The sequence below is a fragment of the Neodiprion virginianus genome, chromosome 6 (assembly GCF_021901495.1).
Source record: "Neodiprion virginianus isolate iyNeoVirg1 chromosome 6, iyNeoVirg1.1, whole genome shotgun sequence".
NCBI lineage: Eukaryota > Metazoa > Arthropoda > Insecta > Hymenoptera > Diprionidae > Neodiprion > Neodiprion virginianus.
In genome coordinates, this window is record NC_060882.1 from 933,141 (window position 1) to 954,114 (window position 20,974).

The following is a 20,974-nucleotide window of genomic DNA, read 5'->3' on the forward strand; positions in this document are numbered from 1 at the left end:
GGGGGGGGGGGGGAGAGCGAGAGCAAGGAAAGATTGCCCCAGATTTGAGACCGCGCCTCGTCTAAAAAGCTTTTCAAGTAAATTGAAAAAAAGTTTCAAACGTTCTAAAGCTACGTACACTTTGCGTCGCTTCTCCCGTGTTAACCGCAGCTCACCGCGTCTCATATTTTTACCCTGAACGAGGTATTTAGAGCTCTTCATATCGACCCCAATCCGCGTAAATACCGAGGTAGAAAATTTAGTTCGCGTAAACTTGTCGTTTGCCTCAGAGTTCAATTTTCTTTTACGATATCGTCTCGCTCGCTTTCATCAGTTTTGTACAATAATAAAAACGAGAGTAAGTCCTGCCGAGTAGATAAAGGAGAATTGAAACATCATAGCGGAGAAGTTAATTGACGCGGGGTAATTGGCAAGTTTTCGGATCGTGATTCGGGTATCGCGAGTTCTTCGATTCCGGGTCTCGGTTGATGAAGACGGGGGAAGCGATGGGTATCCATTTCCGATGTTAAACAATTTCTGACGAAGGTAGAGAGTGGTAGAGAAAATGGCTTGAATTATTTCAGACCCGGGTTCTATAAATAGAATTTTGGCAGATAATCGGAGAACCGCGAGTTCGGTCGTTACCGATTCACTAGATCATTTATCAGAATCGAAATTTCTGCCGGATGGTTCGTTTTTCTTTTTCCTTTTTTTTTACTTTTCTCTCTCTCTCTCTTTCCCCCGATATTAGCGCGAAAGGTGAAATAAACGTGCACGCTCCCTCCCTTATAAATTCATTGACGAGGGAATAAACCCGTTTTATTATGATCGAAAAAGAAGTCGAGTACCTGCCTTGTATACCAAGCTGTTTCGTATTTAACGTCGTCACGAATTTGCGATTGGCACATCATGTGGGTACAAGAGTACACCTACCGATACATTTTCCGTATCCAACGTTGTAAAAATTCGCGCACAGAGTTCTTTTTCTTTTTTTTTTTTTATACCAACATTCTCGTTGAGGCTGATTCGCGACGATTGAATGGAAGAAAAGTGTTTGACATCGTTTGAAGTGTAATCTGGTTTTGGAATAACTGACCTGAAAGTACTCGATTCGCGTTCTGTCTCTTTTAACTTGTTAACTTGCTTCAAAATTTTTTTTTTTTTTTTTTTCTGCTTCTCGTTGTTCAAGAGAATCTGTTCAAGTCGCGTTACGATCTGAGCAGAAAATCCGTAAAATTATTACCGCGTCGAGTAAGTTCAACCCAATCTCTGCACCGATATCGGAGCTGGGACAACTTGCAACTTTGGAAACGTCGAGACTTTCGAACGTCCGAATTGTGACGCGGTGATACCAAGACCGGAATTTCTGTCTCAGGTAATCGGACCGCGAATCAGGAACTTGCCGAGTGACATTCCATCAGCTCGCGACACATCCGACAGCGTTCGACTGTCTCCGACCTCGTCCGTGGTAACGCGATAAAATATGCAAGCGATTTTAGCGAGGGTCAAAAACGGGAGGAGCGCAAAATTTAGAAACGATTCGTCGAGGCAGCGGTGAACTCGAATATTTACACGCGGTAGATTTGCATAATTTATGGCTGGCCGCGGTTTCGACCAATACTCGAGGCGTTGGCTTGTTTTAACCGCGTGTTAATTTCATCGCGAAATAATCAGTCGGCGAGTGTATCGTGCGGTGCTTTTTGTTTCTCCCTCTCCCCGGGGAATGAATTACGAGCTTGCACAGAGGCGTCGGAATAACGTTCGCGAAGCGGCGTGTCACTGATTGCGGAGGAGGAATTAACGGAACGGCCCAACCTAGGAATACAATCAATTTCCGCGGACAGACAGCGATTTTCCGTCCAGTATCGTCTTCGCAACGTTATTGGGATCGCGGACCAGCCGCGTGCCTTGCTGTCCGAAAAATTTCCACTCGCACGGGTAATTTCCCGAGGAAAGGGAATCCCTTCGAACATCCGAAACGTCAATCACGAAACAATTACGATGCCGACCTCGAAATCCTCGCCAAAACTTGCCTCACTGCGCTCATTCTTCTTCGATGGAATCGCGCTTGTGTCAAAAAACGCTCGTTTACTTCAAACTCAATTTTTGCTAGCAGAGAATAAACGAGAAAAACTTGTGTCTTGAAAGAAAGGAACGGTTCGGAGGTACTCGGTAGAAATGATAAGCAAAGAAGAAGTGGGACAAAAAAACAAAAAAATAAAGAAAGAAAGAAAGTAGGTTAGACCAGAATCGTCGCTGAGGTAAATTTTCGCGAAACTTGGCGATGCGTCAGCTTAATTTCTGGAATTCCAGACTACCAACGGTCTTGGTTTAATACGAGACACCAGCGAATCAACATACAGACAAAACAAACTTCTATACCAGTCTTTACTCAGTCGTTACGCTCGAATGAATCGATAAAAGGAGCGAAGAGTCGAACCCTGTGTCACTGTGCCTAAGCGATCATTACTTGCCGACAAGTTGTCGAAGGAATATAGTTTCGAAAACTGTACAGACGCACTGCGAACAAGCGTTGGATCGGGAATTGGTTTCACTCGCCCTCCTGGGTCGTCAGCTGTGCACTGACAGTGATTACAGGGGTGGAAAATCGCTTCGAGACAAGCGACGCTGCGCGGAGAAACTTGATACGTTCAACTCTCCGTTATACTCTGCACGCTTCTAATCGCAATCCCAAAGTTTCACACGCGGTGATGTACGTACGTTGCAGCTGATATTCGCAAAAGTTTACAGGGTTCCTCGCCTGAAATTACACGCGGTTAAAGTTACGAACGTTGACGTAACGGTGGCTGTTGAGTAAAAAAAAACCAAAAAAAGGAACGTAGAAAAAAAAAACGTTACGACGCACCATTAGAATTTGGTACACCATACCGAACCAAACATATGCTCATATATTCGAAAAGCCAAATTCTTGAAAATGTTTCTGAAATTGGAAAATAATGAATTTCTTCCCGAAGTTCCGTGACTTACTTCAACTTCGCGACAATATCAAAATCTCTTTTGTAGTGTTCGAAATGTGATTACCGGTTGTAGCAGTCATGTTCCATACACCGTTAGAAGATTACGGTCATAGACGACGGAGAGCTGCTAGGATCCAAGCTTCGAACCCTGAACAGTGTGACGAGTTTTAGAAAATTGACTGTTTAATAAAACTGGACCACGGTGGGCTGCGTTTCGAATCTACTTAAATAGTTGGAAAATCGAGGAGTATACAAGGCTTTTAAAATATTTCTCGCATCGAACGAACGATCGCGTTGCATCTGCGAAACGAATCCCAAGCTCAGAAAACCGACAATATCGATGAAAACCGTCCCCAAAGTTAATTTCCCTGCCCAAAGTGGGTTGGAATACGACCCCCTTGAACTGACCCGGGAATTCCTAGGTCACGGATTCGCCAGCGAAAATCTTCCCCGAAGTAAGGACCGCCAGCAGCAGCAACAGTCCTCGAGGTTGACGGAAAAGAGGTACAGCGCTGCCGCGGCTTACGCGGCCCTCCAGGGTAGCGAAGACGAGCTCGTCGCCGGCGGTGAAACGGAAGACGTCGCCCTTAAGACGCCGGGCAGCGAGACGGAGGACACGGACAACGGAGGCGGCGAGGAGGAGACGTCGAGGCGCTTCACCTTCCTGCGGAGGTTCCGCAGCCCCCGATTCGGCGAGGCTCACCACAAGAGGGTGCCGACTCCGATGAAGCGGAAACACAGGAGGAAGAAACTCGCCGACGACATGATCGACGACACCGTCGACGACGGAGTCGGCGAGGAGCCCGGCACCGATCAGAGGGGCGTCCCCGACCCCTACTACCCCATATATCTTCCCATTGATCAGGCCTTCAAGGCCAAGTACGTGTTTCATCACAAGAAGGGGAAAACTTTTCAGGAACGGTTGTACGTCTTCCTCGAACATCCGGGCGGATGGATTTGTTTTGTCTACCACTTCACAGTGTGAGTATTCGATCGAATCGCCTTTCCTTCTCGCATCTTCGCCGTGTCGTTGTTTTTTTATTTTATTTTATTTTTTTTTTTTTTTTGAGGGGGGGGGGATTATACCTCGTTTCATGCATTTTCATGAGATACGTGTTTGGAAGACTGTCTGGAAAACAGGACGGTCTTAGTGGAATGAAAATTTCTCATCGTTTCTACAAACCGCTTAGTAATTCGTTCTTGAAAGTCTGTTTCGTCGATTTTTTCGGTAACCACCTCAGAAACGATATTGCGACTATACCGTGATTTTATAATGACGGTATGTCACATCTCTGATTGCCCGAAAACAAAATTCGCTCGATATGGTTCTTAGGAGTAATGAGTAGAAAGTAAAGACGGAATTTATTTATTACACACAATACAAATTCAAAGAAGCGAGGTCGTCGAGTTTATTGTTTTCCCAACATATATAAACAACTTCGATAAATTAGGTGAGTAAGGAAAGTGACGAATAATTGGCTGCTCGTTTTGAAAATTATTCCAATTTGTTGACCTCGCAATATCGTCTACCGTAGCAATAATAATACGATAATTGGTTCAATCGAAAGAGGTACTTATAATTTCAGGCAAGAAGTAGTAAGGTGTACATTCTCTCACGGGTATCCAATTATCTAATGAAACGAGGAAAATTGAAGAATGTATAATTTTTGAATTCCCGAAAGACTTGCGGTAATAGTGCGTGCGTTTATTTCCTACTCAACGACTGTAGTAAGAATTGAGATCAATTATAATGTCGCGAAAACGACGTAATTTGGCGAGACGAGAGTCAACTGACACGTCGCGGCTAAAAGCACGGAGCTTGAAGCTTTCAGTGTCGAAAATTTGCAGGATCTTCCCGAAATGAAATCCTTTCAGCCCTCCTCCCTCCCCTCGCGATAATTGTTCTCGAAAATCCGATCGAGCGACAGAAGCTACGAGCCTTTTCCTTCTTCGCCACACTTGCCGAGGTAATTCCGGTGACTCGATATCGATGTCACGCCCGCATGTCGCTTTCCCCGAATAAACCCGACGAATCTAGCTACCGTATGAGAAAACTGTGCTCGTTAGCGGACTCTTGGTTTTCGACTCCGTGGCGCCAAAATATAGATCCACACTGTAACTGTGCATATCTATAAATACACCTTTTCCTACTCGCGCAAAGAACCGTGCAAATCAGGTCGGGCTGTCCGACGGATTTCGGTATAAATATCCGTGTGTACTTTCGACGCGAGAAACGAACTTGAGCCCTGCAGATACGGAAATTAAGAGGGTCCTCGCGCATTATTTGACTTTCAGATTATCGCGAGAGATGTGATTCCGCGAATAATCTTGCCGGGGACGATTCATGCTTGAATATAAATTGTCATTTCGTGATTTTAATGAAACGTCTCTCGTTTTTATTATACGCTGAAAAGCTTTTAGGGAGTCGAGGTGTAAAAATTCCGAACAATTATCCCTTTACGGACTGCGTGAATCATGTCGGAAGATACGAGGAAAATTCTCTCGGAAAAGTAGAAAGAAATAACGTGCGTGTGGGTATCCAAAGAATAATTGTGACGATACGAGAGGGAAATGGCTGCGTCGAATCCCATAGATGATAATAATTTTCACCGACGACTCGACGTACGAAGGCTAAACGTTATTATATCAAGCCACCCTTACGCCTTGTTCTGCTGTTTGTTTGGCCTACATAAGCTATCGCGTTGTGGTCAAGCGAAGATAACCGAGTTTGAAATATGCGAGGGATGAATATATCATGAGCCCTCCGCGTTACTTTATCGCCCCTTCGCTCGATTACCGCAGGAGTGCGCGATCCTTTATTATCGTACTGTATTTTGATGCCGAATATTCCTCGTCGATCGATCGATAGATCGAATAGATGCGGCTCTTTTATCCGTTCGTTCGATGCAAACAAGGTATAAACAAAGTCCGAAGGGCGATGCAAACCCGCCCCTAAAGATCGTTTCGGATCTCTTAGCTGCTGCCGGTGAATTATAACGTAATCATTGCTCACCGGTAGATTTATTCCGAATTAGCAAGAAAGGAAGAAATTCGCTAACGAATAACAAAGCGATACCCTTTTCAAGCCCGTTTGAAAAAGGATAGTTAAATACATATATATACATGATATATATATATATATATATATATATATATATATATATATATATATACACGCGCAAAGGAGACTCGAACTTTCAACACAAAGGATATTATCCTTATTCCATTTTCGAATGTGGGTCATCGGTTTTATTCTTGTCTGTTTAATTTTTCAATCCTTACTCCCACTGATCGATGCAGCATTTCTATAGGGCTGTTGTTAATTGGCGCAGGCTAATAACGACAATTGTGAACTTGGGGAGAAAAGTCCCGAGAGAAGTTATAACAGAGAATTTGTGAAGAAATTGATCGTTGAAAAATTTAGCAATTTACTAGACTGTGAGAAACGTTTTTGCAGCTAGCAGAATCATCGGGTCCTTGGGACACACGGCTTATGTAATATGTATATGTATATACATCGCTGTCCCGTGTCCTCGGAAATGAAAAAAACTAATTCACGTGAGGCGTAATTTATCTGCTTGATAAATCACCGGTGTAAGAATAGGGGAGAAAAAAAAATGGAGACCTTTTCAGCTCTATAAATTTCTTCCGTTGAAATGCGATCGGTGTCGTGTAACTGCCTGTATCCGTTCTTCGGTAATTAAACTATGACGTGTGCGATGTATCAACAGGCGGACGAAAAAATAACGGTCCGTAAATGAACGGATATATTGATTCTTAAAGCGTCAAATTTCACTTTCCGTAGGTAATAAAATTCCGCGTAACAGGGATCAAATTTTCAGAGAGAGGTATCATATTATCGAATTGCTTAGCGAATTAGTCATGCGGATGGAGTTTTCGGTTTTCTCGATTATTTTCCCTCTTTAAAGAAAGACCGCTGGAGTATAACATTTGCAATATAATTCGCGAACACGGAGAAGGCAAATCGAGGTCAAAAGGTGGCGAGGGTAATGAATTAGCTTCGTGTTATTTTACAGGTTTGCTTGCACAACGGCGTACCCTTTGGTAAAAACAGACCTAATACACAATATCCAACCGTACGCTGTGTTTTCTTTCTTCACTCGCTTTATCTCGCCATTACTAAAACAGTAACGTATGTACGTTTATATATATATATATATATATCACAGCAATTAGCCAACTCGTCGGCTAATTGCGAAATGGCCGAGCGAAGGAAGGGAGAAGAAGAAAAAAAAAAAGAAGGCGAATGAAAACGAAAATCGGCCAAGTCAGATGTACGAAAAACGAAGGTAAAGGAAGGGCGTGAACAGAAAACGAATGTATCGAAAGAATTGTTGAATTCACAAAATATGGCGACAATAATATGCATTGCAATGCTAGCACTTTGAAAATTGCGCGAAAGTCTGCGGCTGCTTCTTCGTTTCCACTTTTTCGTAAAATACGGATCGCGAATTCCATCTCTCGCCCAACTTTCCCCGCTTGTAGCGTAACGCGGATATGACCACCGGTTTTTCCGGATGAAGGGGAATGAATTATTACCCATGCACACCGCTTTATTCCGTTTCAAGAAGTTTTCCATCGCGCCCTTTTTCTCGCCCACGGTGTTTTTATCAAATTTTTAACGACGGAATTGTCAGTACGAACGCGGATCGACGGACCTTTTGCAGTTTTAATCGCCCTTTTCAAAGCGACTTTCATCCTGCTCGCTCCCCCCCCCCCCCCCTTTGTCTTGTAATTTTTCTCCCCGTGGACACTCTCGGTGCGAGTCGTTCACCACAAACTGCACGGATTTCGGCTCCTTACATAAATTCATGTATCAATAAAATACCGACCCATCAAGAATCCGGTATAACTTGGGCATAATTTCGATCTAATATCCCGGGGACGGTTGGCCCTTCACCCCCCGCATCGGGAATCGATTTTATTCGCGTGGATCCGAGTCTAGATATTCCGGATCGTGCATCTGGCTCGATCCAATAACCTTTGGTTTTCATATCGCCCGAAGTCTTCTTAGAGGGATATAATAAAAATCCGAGGAAGCGGAGGAAGTCGAACTAAATGGGATCGTTTTTGATTCTCTACACTTTTCTCAACCGTCGACACGATCGGACAAAGTGTACTTTGATCTTTAAAAAATCGCAACAGAAAAGGCGCGTTAATTTTGATCTATTCTATTCACCGCGACAACTGGATGACGATTCATATCGCTGTCTAGTGATACAGTGTGTTGCGGAAGGAGCGCGAATTTTTCTGCATTTCCCAGGACGACTGTGACAAAACTAGTTTCGGTACTTTGGCATTCCGCTTCGAAGCACTCAACAAAATTGAACTAGGCAAGATACACTCGGATTGTGCAGCACGAGCCGGACCCGCAGGCCTATTGCCTATTTTCACTCGACCCCGGAGCTTGTACATACATAAATACATACATACATGTACATATATTAGCTGGGGGCAAAAGTTGGTGGAAATTTTTTTGCATTCGTGTGATTTTTTCTCTCTCTTCCTTCCCGACCTCTTTCTTCGCTTCCTCCCTCACTTTCTACCGCTGAGAATATTCCCGCCTGGTGAAAAAAACCTGACAGGTGTGGAACGATAACAATACGTTTCAACCAAATAGAAAGACGTTCTTTATTCATTGCGACTCTCTCCAACTTCGCTATGCGGAGTATGGTACATGGATGTATGTATGTATGTATGTATGTATGTATGTAAATCTACACGTTCAGCATGCAATCGAATGTACACGCTTTGGGGAATAAAAGCAAGGGATTCTTCGCTGGATGTAAATTCACGATCCACTTTGGAGCTACTGTGCGTATTTTACCTATTTCACGACACACGCATCATGCGTACGTTGCTTGATATCGGAAATTAATGAACCTTTTCAACCCCCAATGGACGTGTTCTGTAAATTCTCGATCGTCTCGCTTCCGAACAATTTTTTTTTTATCGGATTCCGTTGTCTATGTCAGATCTGGATATTCTCTCACCCTTCGTACATGGTTTTTTTTTTTAATCAAACAATTTTATTACTTTTCTGTCCTGCGCGGTAAAGAGGAGGCTATTCGGGTCTCGGTTTGAACTAAAAGTTGTTTGAGGGTGAATTCGGAGTTCGGTTTCCTTGCGCAGCGGCGTCCGAAATCCCGAGGGACGTATACGGCGAAAGGTCTGTCCGGGGAAATGTCGAGATACCAGCTTGGATAGGTTGAAATTCTAGCAACAGAATGCGGCAGCCAGCCACAGCCGGATTCGCGGCGAGGTAAAGAGCCTACTTTGGTAGGAATCGAAGGATGGATGGATGGATTGATGGATGAATGGATCGCAAGTTATCTGGGAGAGAGGAGAGTCGGAAATTTCTGCTCGGATAAACAGCTCGCCGAGTTAACTCATCGATAAACAGGTTACCTGATTGCCTCTTCGTTACTCGAATTCGCACACACACACACACACACATAAACGTATATATATATATAGTTATTTACACATGTACGTATATACATTGAGCCACTCCGCCCCTGCGGAGGATTCGCAGCGTTCGAAACACGCCGCTGGATCAAAGACTCCACCGGCGTCTTCTTCGTCGAGTTAAAGACTCTGGCGTATACAGTCTCGGGGCAATTAGCATTTGCACTAATTAAGGCTGATTGTTAGTCCTCCCTTGGCGTGTCGAATTAACAAACGTTAAACTCGAAGATCCCCTAAACTTCGGCACGCCGAGGCGTTCGGCGTTCGATATTCCCGCAGCAGCTCCGAAACGCTGGACTCTTATCGTTAGATGAACGTGAATTGTATTTTTGTTTGTTGGATTACTAGATCTTTCGGCATTGACAATGAGTATTTATCCTATTGACATATTCGCAAGCTACGAAGATTTTGAAATCGAAACGACACTGATTTTTCACTTTTTCTACCGTCAACTCAATGTTGCTATCGGTGCATTATTGAAAACTCGAATACTCGACGATATCAACTGTGGAATTGCTGAGAACCGTCTCACGAGTCAAATGAATTATGGCAGAGTTAAGTTCAACCGGATGCTTTGCCATTTTAAAGATGTTCGGACTAAAAAATCCATATCTGTATCCAAGTTTCTGCTTATAATTTTGGTAAATATAGTTCTTTCTTGCATTTTTAGTAAACTCGTCGTTACTGTTTCAATCATTCCTACCGCACCCACGGTTTTCTCGAGGTACGACTAAAGTTCAATTTTTTATTCACGTCCATTTATGTCACTTGTTTGAAAACGACGCTGCGATTCGTTCGGATATTAGTTTAACAAACTGTAATCCCGTCGAATCGAGTTAGGATATCCGTTATTGAACGAAACCCCGTTCAATCCTGCAAATCCACGTTATACGTATAACCCGTACAATTTTCATTTTAATGTCACAGCGCTGAACTTACCGGCAATTATTGTTTTACCAGATGTCGATTTAATACCGATCACCAGAGCATTAAATACACGCCCGTCGGTGTCGCGAGTGACAAATGTTTTCTTCTTCAATACTGTAAGTTTATTTTTTCTCACGCCTAGATATATTAATTTCGATTCACGTTCGTCGCCACTCTACGTACCTACTTGTCTATCGATTGCTTAATGCCGTTTCATTCTTTGTTCTTTTCATTTTCTCGTTTTCTTTCGTTCTTTTTCTTTTTCTTTTTTTTCTTTTTGTTGCTCTTGCGGTCAGCTCGCTTCTCTTTCTTTATACTCGTATTCATCATCCCGTACATCATGTACATTTTAGACGTGTATCATGTATGCAATTTATACCGTGGAAAATTCCGCACGGCGAAGGATGTTCGCGGGCTGTTTTGTTAATCCATCCTTGTCACGCGACCAGCTACTTTTATACCCATTAATATGTACGTGGATACGTTATAAACATATACATTGTTATGTTATATATAGATTGTGTGTCCATCCGTAATTCCATGTACGCATGCAGATTTGTACATGTATGGTATACGTATACACGTGAGAGACATAGATGTATATATAAGATATACTCGTAAAATCGGCTATCGGAAAATTGGATGATGGTGAAAACGACGGTTGATTGCAAAGAATGTAGAGAAAAATTATCCGATGTGAAACAAATGTGCGATAACAATGCGAATGAAGAAGGATAAAAAGACGCGTTTCTATTTGTCGACGAAAGGGTGAGTTTGTGATTTTTGAGAAAAAAAAAAGTAAAAAAATTTCACTCGACAAAGGGAGATAAACGATATAAAACCGAAACAGAACAAGAGAGAGGGATGAGAATCGCGGATTCCATCGTGAAAATTACCGCGGGTCGGTACAGAGTTTATTTCATGACAGTCAAAGGATTTCTTTATACTCGCGATAAAAGCTCGCCAAGTACCTATTACCACTCTGCTAAAATTTTACAAAGGAAACAATTCCAGTCCCTTCCCCAACGCCGTGCAATTTTTTTTCTCCCTCATTCACTCCTTTTATCCTCCCCTTTCATTCTTCGAGTCTCGTATAGACGTTTCGCCCCCATTTTTATTCTTTAATCCCTGGTCAGCGTTACGTAGAGTCGCGTATGTATTTCAAATACGCAAGTTCAAACTTTTGCATAGTACACGATTAAAAAAACGTTGTAAAAAAAAAAAAAAAAAATTGAAGGGCAACCACCGATGCTCGACTACTGAAATAATAAAAATCCAGTTGTTGTTTGGGGATTTTTCTTTTTTGTTTCCGTCTTTCAGTTCATCAGTGAACGGTAAATACTTTTTGTGATAAAAAATAAAAGAAGATACATTTTTTTCTCCTTTTGAAACTCTCGTCCCTTGAAAAATAATATCTCATCCACAGTGTTTGGAACTTGACCCTAAAATTGCAGATAAATTTCTAAGCCTAACGTAATTCATACTCGCATTTCTTGATTACGTTACGTTACGTTCAATACCTACTATTATAATTAATCCACAGATCTCTCCGATTCGCGTGTAGAAGTCGGACCGTTTCCACGTTGCTCGAACTCGCGTATGCACAGTTGTGCGTTCGGCTAAAGCTCGTAAGCAACAATTCCCTGGGCAAGCATACCGCGTTCAATGGAGGCCCATTCAATTTCCCTTTGACACTGTCCGGTCATCCGGTAACGTTATCATTGCTCGCTTCTGCCGCGGTCGATTACACCGGGAACACGGAGGTGGGTATAAATAATTTATGAAACAGCTTGCGCCTGCTTGCCCACGGCACCTCGTCATTGGTTAGGATATCGCGATTAATCCGAACTTTCGTCGACAAAGGCTCATCGGCTCGCCGTGGCGGAGTTGGAAAAACCGTGGACCACAAATTAGGAGGAGGACATTCGTGGAGAAAGCTTTCGCTTCTGTTTCAACTTTCGGTGAGCCTTTCGTAAATCGTATCGCGGAAAAACGGCGCGTCTGTTTTGTCAAAAACTGGTGGAAATCTAGGAAAAGATGCCGCGAAGTCCCGGAGACGTATTGCTGTCTTTGAAACGAAATTAAACTGAGCGTGTAACAAACGAGGCTGAAATACAAGCCCACCGGCGTTTGCCAATAATTTGCGACTCGGCGCCGTTCGAGGGGCATCCGATGAGGGAAAACTATTTTTACACGTCATTGGAGGTTCGTAATCCAATCCCGTGTACTGCGGAAAATTTTACGCCGTATATCAAGGCGGCCGGCCGATGGAAACACAGCGGACAATAAACCGCACCCACCGAAATTGCGCTTTCCATTTTCGAATTAAAACGCCGCGAAAGAATTGCGAATCACCGATTCGCACCGTAACGAGAAATCAGTGGACGTAACGGAGGGAATTTACTCACAGTTTTTCTGCACCGAGAGACGTTTCTAGTCGTGGTTACTTCACAGTCCTTAATTATTTCCACTTTTCGTATATTGTGAGAAAAAAAAAAATAATATTGTTCTTGGGTACAGAATGAGAATTAGTTTTCTAATCGTAACTAGAAAATCTAAGTTATAGGTGTTACTGTTCTTTTGTTTTTTCTTGTAAACATGGCGATAAATTGATATTTTCGCAAGAATAAATCGATGTCAAGAGCTTATTCAAGTGCAAAATTGTGGTAAATTGATTGTAAATAAACAAGCGGCTTCAATGCTTTGCAATAACCAGAATATTTACCATACCGACAAACCATTGATAATAATTATTATAAATGGTTTCATGTAAGAGATTTTCTTTCACTTCGAGAAAATATTTAAACCGTACAACAATCGTTGTACAACGCTAGGTAACTTAGTCAACTGTATAATTTTCTGGTGACCGTAAGGGATGAAAATTTTTTTCTCCTTGCGGGGATTCGAATACCACGGTATTGTATCTAGATATCTATTGACACTGGAACATGATGTAATATGAAGTAGAAATTTTCAAACGAAATTGTAAAACCAGTCTAATAAAACAAATATAAAATTCATTATATTACTAATTTAGTTATCGTTGTAAAAGTGATCGCATCAGTGCGGGAAACAAATGTAACGTGAAGTGGGAACTTTATAATGAAATTGTGAAACCAGTCATATCGACTGGTCTGGTAGTTCTAGCGTTAATAAAAGCGTTGTGCACTTTTGTTAGATATACATTTATTGTGGCGCGGTTTCGAGTTATCCGAATTGTTAAACACGCGCTGGACTCCACGCAATATTTCAGAGTAGGAAAAAAGAGTGAGACAAAGGGGAAAATCGACGAAGTTTAATAACCGTAAACACGATGCGGTTACGTTCGTACGCATGGATGTCCCATTGAAATTTAACACACGCAGTGCGGGTTTTGCGCGCGATAAAATGACAGAAGGTACACATCGAACTGAATTCGCGAACCCGACCGAGCCGTGAAAACAATTCGGGTTATCTCTTCGGCCATAAATCTCTTGCGGCGCGGAGGAATCCTTCGGCGAGTATGCGCTTTATGAGTGAAAAATCGTATCTCGTTGATAATTTGACTTCTATACGGATGCGAACGCCGCCTTTTCTCGTTTTCCTCGACCTCCGTTCCCTCGTGTAACATCGTTACCGGCAAAAGGAGAAAGAAATTACTCCTAAATTTTACGTAAATTGCCATTTAAACTATTCAATTTGCCAAAAATTGCAATTTTTCACTTGGGTCCGCAGCAAATTGTACGACGAATTACCAAATGACATTTCACTACAATCGTTGAAAATTTCTTACATACATACCAGGGCTGATTGTCGTCAAACAATACACGCTGGCACAGTAATTGCTCTGAAAATAAAAACTGTTGAATCCAAGAGAATATTTACTCCATCAGTCCCGTAGCAGACATTTAATCATCTCAAACGGTTATTGCAGTTAGGCAAAGTTTATTCGAAATAGAAACATATTTGTTGGAATAATCAAATATTTTTAAAAATCAGTCAATTGTCTGCTAAGGATTATTGAAACGAATGTTATTATGGATCTAACTATTTTTTTTTTCCAGCGTACCTTACTCGACCGCGTATAACTCGACTCGCGAGGCTAAGTCACGTCATTTCTATGTTTTCTTTGATCTGATATTCAGCGTAACTAATATATATACGTACGTCTAGGGCGAGACTTAATCTGTTTGCGTAATCGTCTCCCACCGCACCGCCATTAAATCCCATGCCGGTCAACCCTTGTAGCTCGATTCTCTTTGTACTTTCCCGCACTTTGATGCACTGAACTGATTCCGCGTCCTACAGCTGCTCGAAATCAAATCCAGACTCGCCAACTTGTCCTTGTATCGGTGAAATCCTCGATAGGGTCAAGTTCTCAGTTTTGAAGTTGGATGAAATTTTTTTTTTGTACGTAGCCTTAAAAGGTAACGCTTGACTTGACTTGACTTGAATTCGTTAAAAAAAGCTCTTTTCAATCTGCAAAAAATTAACGACCTGAAATTTAAATGAAGAAACTTCAGTTATTGACAATTTGAACAAAATCAGATCACCATTTCGTCCGTTTTTCATTTCAAATGCCAAAATCGCAGGACTTGACAAACTTCGATGGATCAGGGCTCATTTTGCCAGTGTATAAATTTACAACAAGCGGCTTGAAAGGAGTTTCAATTAACGTGAATTTTTTCCGCAATATAAAGCGTAAGTTTATTAATCAAACTTTTATAAACACGATTTTGCACAAAAAGTTCTTGTTGATTAATTCTACCATCTTTTTTCACTTTAGTTTTTTGTTTTTAAATATACTTCTGTACTACGAAGAAACTCTTTTAGTAAAATCCAAGTCAACGTAACCCGATTTTCACGTTTCATACCCTGATTTCCATTCGCTGAATTTTTTCACTCGACTGTAAGCCCCGTGCAACCCATACGAAGGAACCCTTTTACACTACACGGCGTCACGATCCCCGCTCCACCCAATTTCCAAGAAGCAAAGAGGAAAACGAAGCGGGGTTGTAATAATCAAAAGTACAGCAAGCGAGGTTTCATCACTTGCCGTTCGTTGTTGACGGACAGTTAATCCTCCAGCTTCTCTTCCTCTCCCCCTCTCTCTAGCAATACGTAATTCTCTCACACAGGGCAGGTTGATAGATCGCCGATCGCTTCGTCAATCAGTCTCGTACGGCTGTATGCACGATCCACCGAATCGAACCGCAGATACCGTAGGCGAACTGTAAAGGGGGCGAGGGGGTTTAACTTTAGGAAGGGGTTCAAGCTGCGAGTCGAAAGCAGTTATGTGCTGCGGCGGGGGTTCGAGCTTCGAAGAGAGTTGTTCGGGGGATGAGAGGAGGAGGAGGGGGGGGGGGGGGGGGGTTGAAGAGTCGTGCGGGTGGCTTCTCGAACTTTGCACGTAGAGGGAATGATATGGATCCGAGAGGGCGAGTTTCCCCTCCGCCCCTTTATCCTTCCTCTTCTATTTATTCTTCTCCCAGCGCTCGCTGCTCCCTCTTTCCATCACTTCACGCCGTCGAAGAGCATCGAGGAGTGGGCAGGATCCCTCTGCAGAGAATAAATAATAAATTCAACGTTTACGACGCGATCGAGTCTATTTATTCCTCGGGGTAACTTTCGCCCTCTTCCAAGCTCGTGTTCTCCGTCTATAATCCGTCAAAAGTTAATACACCGGAATCGAGAGCTCCGATCATCCATCACAACGCGTTTGCGGCAGCCCCTTTATCTTTTTTTTTTATCCAAGACAAATTATTAAAACGTCGGATCTTCCCGCCTTGCTTTGACCGAGGTTTGTTCGCCGAGTAAATTGGATCTTCACTCTTCTCTTTCTCGTCTCGTTATTATTTCAAGGAAATTATCGCGAATATTGAATACCTACGTACGCGGCTCGTCGATCTTCGAAAGTAACGTTGAATCGCGTAACGAGCGAGTGTAAAAAAATAATCACTCTGACAAACCGAAGTTTATCATCGTCTTCGGATATTTGAAAGACGTTTCCGAGGTACAAGAAATTTCTATCGATATTTTCTTACATTCGCGCAACGGTTTTCGCTAATTAACAAACAGATTTATTTCTTTCATAAAAATTACGCGAGGTAATGTTATTGAGCTATTTTAATATCGGTTTGTTCATGAGGAGAGAAAAAGGGGCCCTCGTGACCTTGAAATTTTTAACACATCCACGTAACGCGTATCCGCATTACTCTGAAAGGTACACTTTCTTACCCCGCGAATTGAAAGTCGCATTTATTTCAACGCACGAGCACACGCCCGCGATATAATCGTGATTTGTGGGTGAGCTTTGACCTGTCAATAGACGGGAGTGAGCCTCGGATATATAGAGGCGAGTAATGCTCGGCGGGCAGCCGTGATTCATGACTGGTCATTAATAGCCGTTCTCAAACGAATCGCCGTACCCGTAATTCGTTGTTGCACGATCCAAGCATCGTATTCCTATCACGTAGCAACGACAGCCACAGATCTATCGCCTCTCGTCTGGCTCTTACGCGGCCTTCGATTTCATCCCTTTATCAGGAAATTCAGGCACCCGTTTATCGGGGGTAAAAATCTTGGGCATTTTCACGCATATTCACGCTTATGCGAAAATTCCATCGCCTGCAAACTCGCTTGTATTCATCGACGATTCTCCGTCGTCCATTTTTCCCGTCAATCACCTTCGACCATGACGTAGGTATAATCAATCTTGCTCTGTTGCATTCAAATTTTTTGAGCGACTGCTACGAGCTGCTCTATTTTTATTAATAACTGCTCAAGTTTTGCGTACGTCGTGTATCAATCTTTTCGCCTATACGGTCAATTTCACACCGAATTTGAAGGAGGTGAAGTTAATTGTGCATTCCCTGAACCTTGGCTTCAAAATAAGAAAAAGAGCGGGGGTCAGGGAGGGAGAGCAAAAATTGTTTTTACTCGTACGAGAATCCGCATCGACTGTAAACAAGTAACGAGCGAAATCGTCTACCGTAAAACTTTGAATCGTTTCCCCTTTATATACGTGTGTTTGACTTCATTTGTCTCGCAACCCTCGTAAAGTTTAACAAGGAAAATATGAAAGACGATGGTTCTGCGTTTATTTCTGTCGACACTGCTTTCCCGACGGATGTTGGAAGAGGGGAGAGGGATAAAAAAGAAATACTTGCAATCCTCGCGCTTCCGATTTAAGCCCCAATTCTTTCTATGTATGGTATTGGAAAAATCGTGCATACTAAACGCACGTCATAAATAAGATCGATTCTTTTACGCATCCGTTGCGCAATTTTTCGAAATTTTTTCGTCGTCGGAGTAGAACTTCCATAAATTTATTCGAATCGGCAATATCTTAAATTCTAACGACGAGTACAAGAAATAACTCTGATCGTGCGATTTTCAATCACAGGCGAGAATTTTTCTTCATCTTTTACCACCGCGCGGGCTTACAAGAAGCTTTGCGTTCCGCTGGCTTAGTTGAAAAAAGCTGCATCCGTACAACTATAAGCGGAGAACCAATTTGTGGTATTTCGTATGAAACTGAAATCTATTCCCGACTCGGGGAAAATGCGGTTTCGCGGTAGCTTTCAACCGTGCTTGAAAATACGACGCAAGCTCTCCGATCCAGCTCTCGGTCGAACCTCTAATTAGTGAATAATTAACTCCAGACCGAGGATATTTGGCGGTCCTAATTATTGTTTTGACACGGGCGGCAAATAATACCGACCGGCTAACCCGTTACTCTCCGTGTAAACTTCACAGTTCGGGCGGTTCGTATTTGGGCTGCACAAGCGAAACGAGGAACCGAAACGAGGAACGGGTCTCATTGTTAACTACGTGTTACCCGGAATAATCCGCGCAGCCGCATTCGGCAGGCGGGAGGAAATTTCGAGACTTGGCTTTTCGTTTCAGGCGATGATTTATCCGGTTACTCTTATCGCCTGCGCAGAAACTTGTAATGCGCCGATTCCCGAGCTTTGGCCAAGGTCGCTGGGTCAGGGGGTCGCATAGAGAAACACCGACTTACGGCTGCCAATCTTCGTTCCCTTAAATTTCTCGACACTTCTCGCGTGTCGTTGTAGCCCGATCGTAACCGAAGATTGACATCCCTTTCTGTACTTCCCGCAGGTCGCGTTGACCAAACGTCACCCTCCTCAAGGGCGTAGATACTCGAGTCGAAAATGCGTCGAAATAGTAATACACGGTCAAACGGAGAATTAAGGGGTTCAACTTATCGTTAGACCAATCGAGTAGGTATCCGCTAATTAGAAGAGTCTCTGTGGTGTAAAAAAAGAAACACGTCGAAAGACCTTGTCGTTGTAACAACTTCAGAGACATCCTATTATTTCTATTATCGTATTTTACCAAAGAATGATCGGTATACGAGTATTTCGACAAATTTCATTGAAAAATAGCTTTCATTTCATTCGTTAACGAATTCTCCACAGGACTGTCCAAGATGCAGACATTTCTTGTTGAGCTTGTCGGTTGTTTGTAAAATCCGACACGTACGATTGTTATGTTGCACAGATGACGAATTATTCGATAAAGATACGTTATTGTTAATCACAATTCGAATTAGCGATCTACGCTGGACAAAAAAATTCATTTACGATAGTAAAATGAGCCTTTTGAACGATAAAATAGTAGAACAACATACCCAGGTGTGATTTATCTGATGCGGTTGAAAATTACAAGACGTTTCATCGCTGCCGATAAAATTTCTGATAGTGTGAAAGCAAAAAGTTCCCGCGTGAGAATAACTTTGTTTCGTCGGATGTGGCTAGTTGTAAATAACGAGCTTCGGCGAGACTTCTTAAAGCTCTGCATTTGTCTCCTTTTTGTTTCAATACTCCTTGCAACGAAGCTCGATTAAAGGTGGACGATTTCTTTTACTTCAGCAGCTCGTTTCTCGCCTCGCATTATCGACCATGTACCTACGACATATCGTACGCGAAGGATATAATAGATGGAATAATTCCGGTTCTCGAACGTCTTTGAGATGTCGTGTCAGAGCGCCATTAGGGTGTGCAAACCAAAGCCTAACCTAACCCAACCTAGAGCCTGATCTAACCTACGGCTTGACCCTTATCGATCCCTGCTAATGTATGGTAATTGTATTTTTCGTTGCCGCAGGATCGAGGGAGATCCTTCGAGGCGTCGCCCTCCTTATTTGCATGAGCAAACTTATTAGATGTGGATTTATTTCCCTTCTTTCTTTCCCTCCTCGTTTCTCTTTCCTCTTCATCCCGAGGGATCGAACACTTTGTGTACGTTGGAAATATTTTCGATATTCGCGAAGAGTGTGAAGCTGCGGGTTTGACGACGAAAAATAATTTATATCTTCGTAGAAAAAGGAACGAGAGGAAATTTTCAATTTTCTCGCAGTGTTACTCCTGTCGCTGGTTGAGTCAAGGTTTATTTATGGAAAAGTAAAAGGAGAAAAAATAAACAAAAATTGCTTCACCACCTGCAGCAGACAACGTTGTAAGATGTTATTCCGATCAATAACCGTGCTCAACAGCTCTGAACGTTATTCAACGATACGTCACTCGGACACACTGTAAATGTGTACGTCCGCGTACGTAACATACACAAAACTACGAAGCATCGCGTTGATTGGAAAAAGCGTCGTCGGTATTTGTCGTTAAAAAATCAATGCGCCTGTTTTTTGGATCCAAAATCTGTGACCGATCGAACGAAAAATTGTTGTATCGAAGGGCAAATGACCTGGAAAGAATAGAACAGAGGTCGTCGTGTTATATTTCGCGATAACTTTTTCGCAGTTCGAGATATAACGATCAGTGCTCGCCGCGAAACCTTCTGGGATCCGTACGGGCTTACAGGCCTGCGATCCGTTTAACGTGACGAATGTCCCCGGAGGGTCTCGTTAATTAATGGCGAAAGGCTTTCGGGAATTTATGGACACAAAGGATAACGCAATATGCCCGGGCGTCGACGACGGTTAAACACTGCTGATTAACAGCGGCGCAGAACCGAAACTGTACCATAGGTTATATTTCCCGCCTAATTACAGTGAGAAAAAACAGACCGCGGAGACTTTGATCCATCAATTTCAGGATTTTCTCGGTAACCTTTCTTGTCCCGTTATAGGTATCGCTTGTAATATTTCACTTTAGTTCTCTCCGGTCGGAGAGAAATGGAAATAAGTTTGTAAAGAAAAAAGTGGGAAAAAACTAAGTCAACTAGAAGCGTTCTGCTTTATTAATCTTTCCGCTACTTTTCGACAACCAAAATACGTCTCCCTGTCCAATTAAACATTGATCGGGTACTTTTGTACCCTACGTGTATCTGCAACATGCAGGAACAGAAGGGACAGGACCTTGCTTATTCACGAGGGATAACCCTTGCGAGCCGGTTGTAGGTACGTAGGTACGGGTTCGCGACAGGGTGAATACGAGCAAAGTACACAAAGGCCAAAGATAACAAGTGTGCATACCCGTGTATTTGTGGCGTAAATATTAATTGGGGGAGGGGGGCTAGCTGAAGCAAAAGAAGAACAAGGCGGGGTTGAAAAACACGCACCGCTCTATCTATACATGCCTCGTAAAATTGGACGATTTCACGAGGTTATTTTCCACGCGAATCGCCCCGTTGCGATATTT

At 42.7% G+C, this 20,974-nt stretch overlaps 1 protein-coding gene across 10 annotated transcripts in view; it reads left to right on the forward strand.

The window, feature by feature from the left end:
- Positions 1 to 20,974, forward strand: part of LOC124308195 (potassium voltage-gated channel subfamily KQT member 1) — a 101,590-nt gene that overhangs the window by 52,742 nt on the left and 27,874 nt on the right. For 7 of the 10 annotated variants that reach the window (XM_046770661.1, XM_046770664.1, XM_046770663.1 and 4 more), the window contains exon 2: positions 3,380 to 3,938. The exons of the other annotated variants lie outside the window; for them this stretch is intronic. In XM_046770661.1, coding sequence (XP_046626617.1) covers positions 3,380 to 3,938 — 559 coding nt within the window. The remainder of the gene's footprint in view (positions 1 to 3,379; positions 3,939 to 20,974) is intronic. 10 annotated transcript variants of the gene reach the window in all.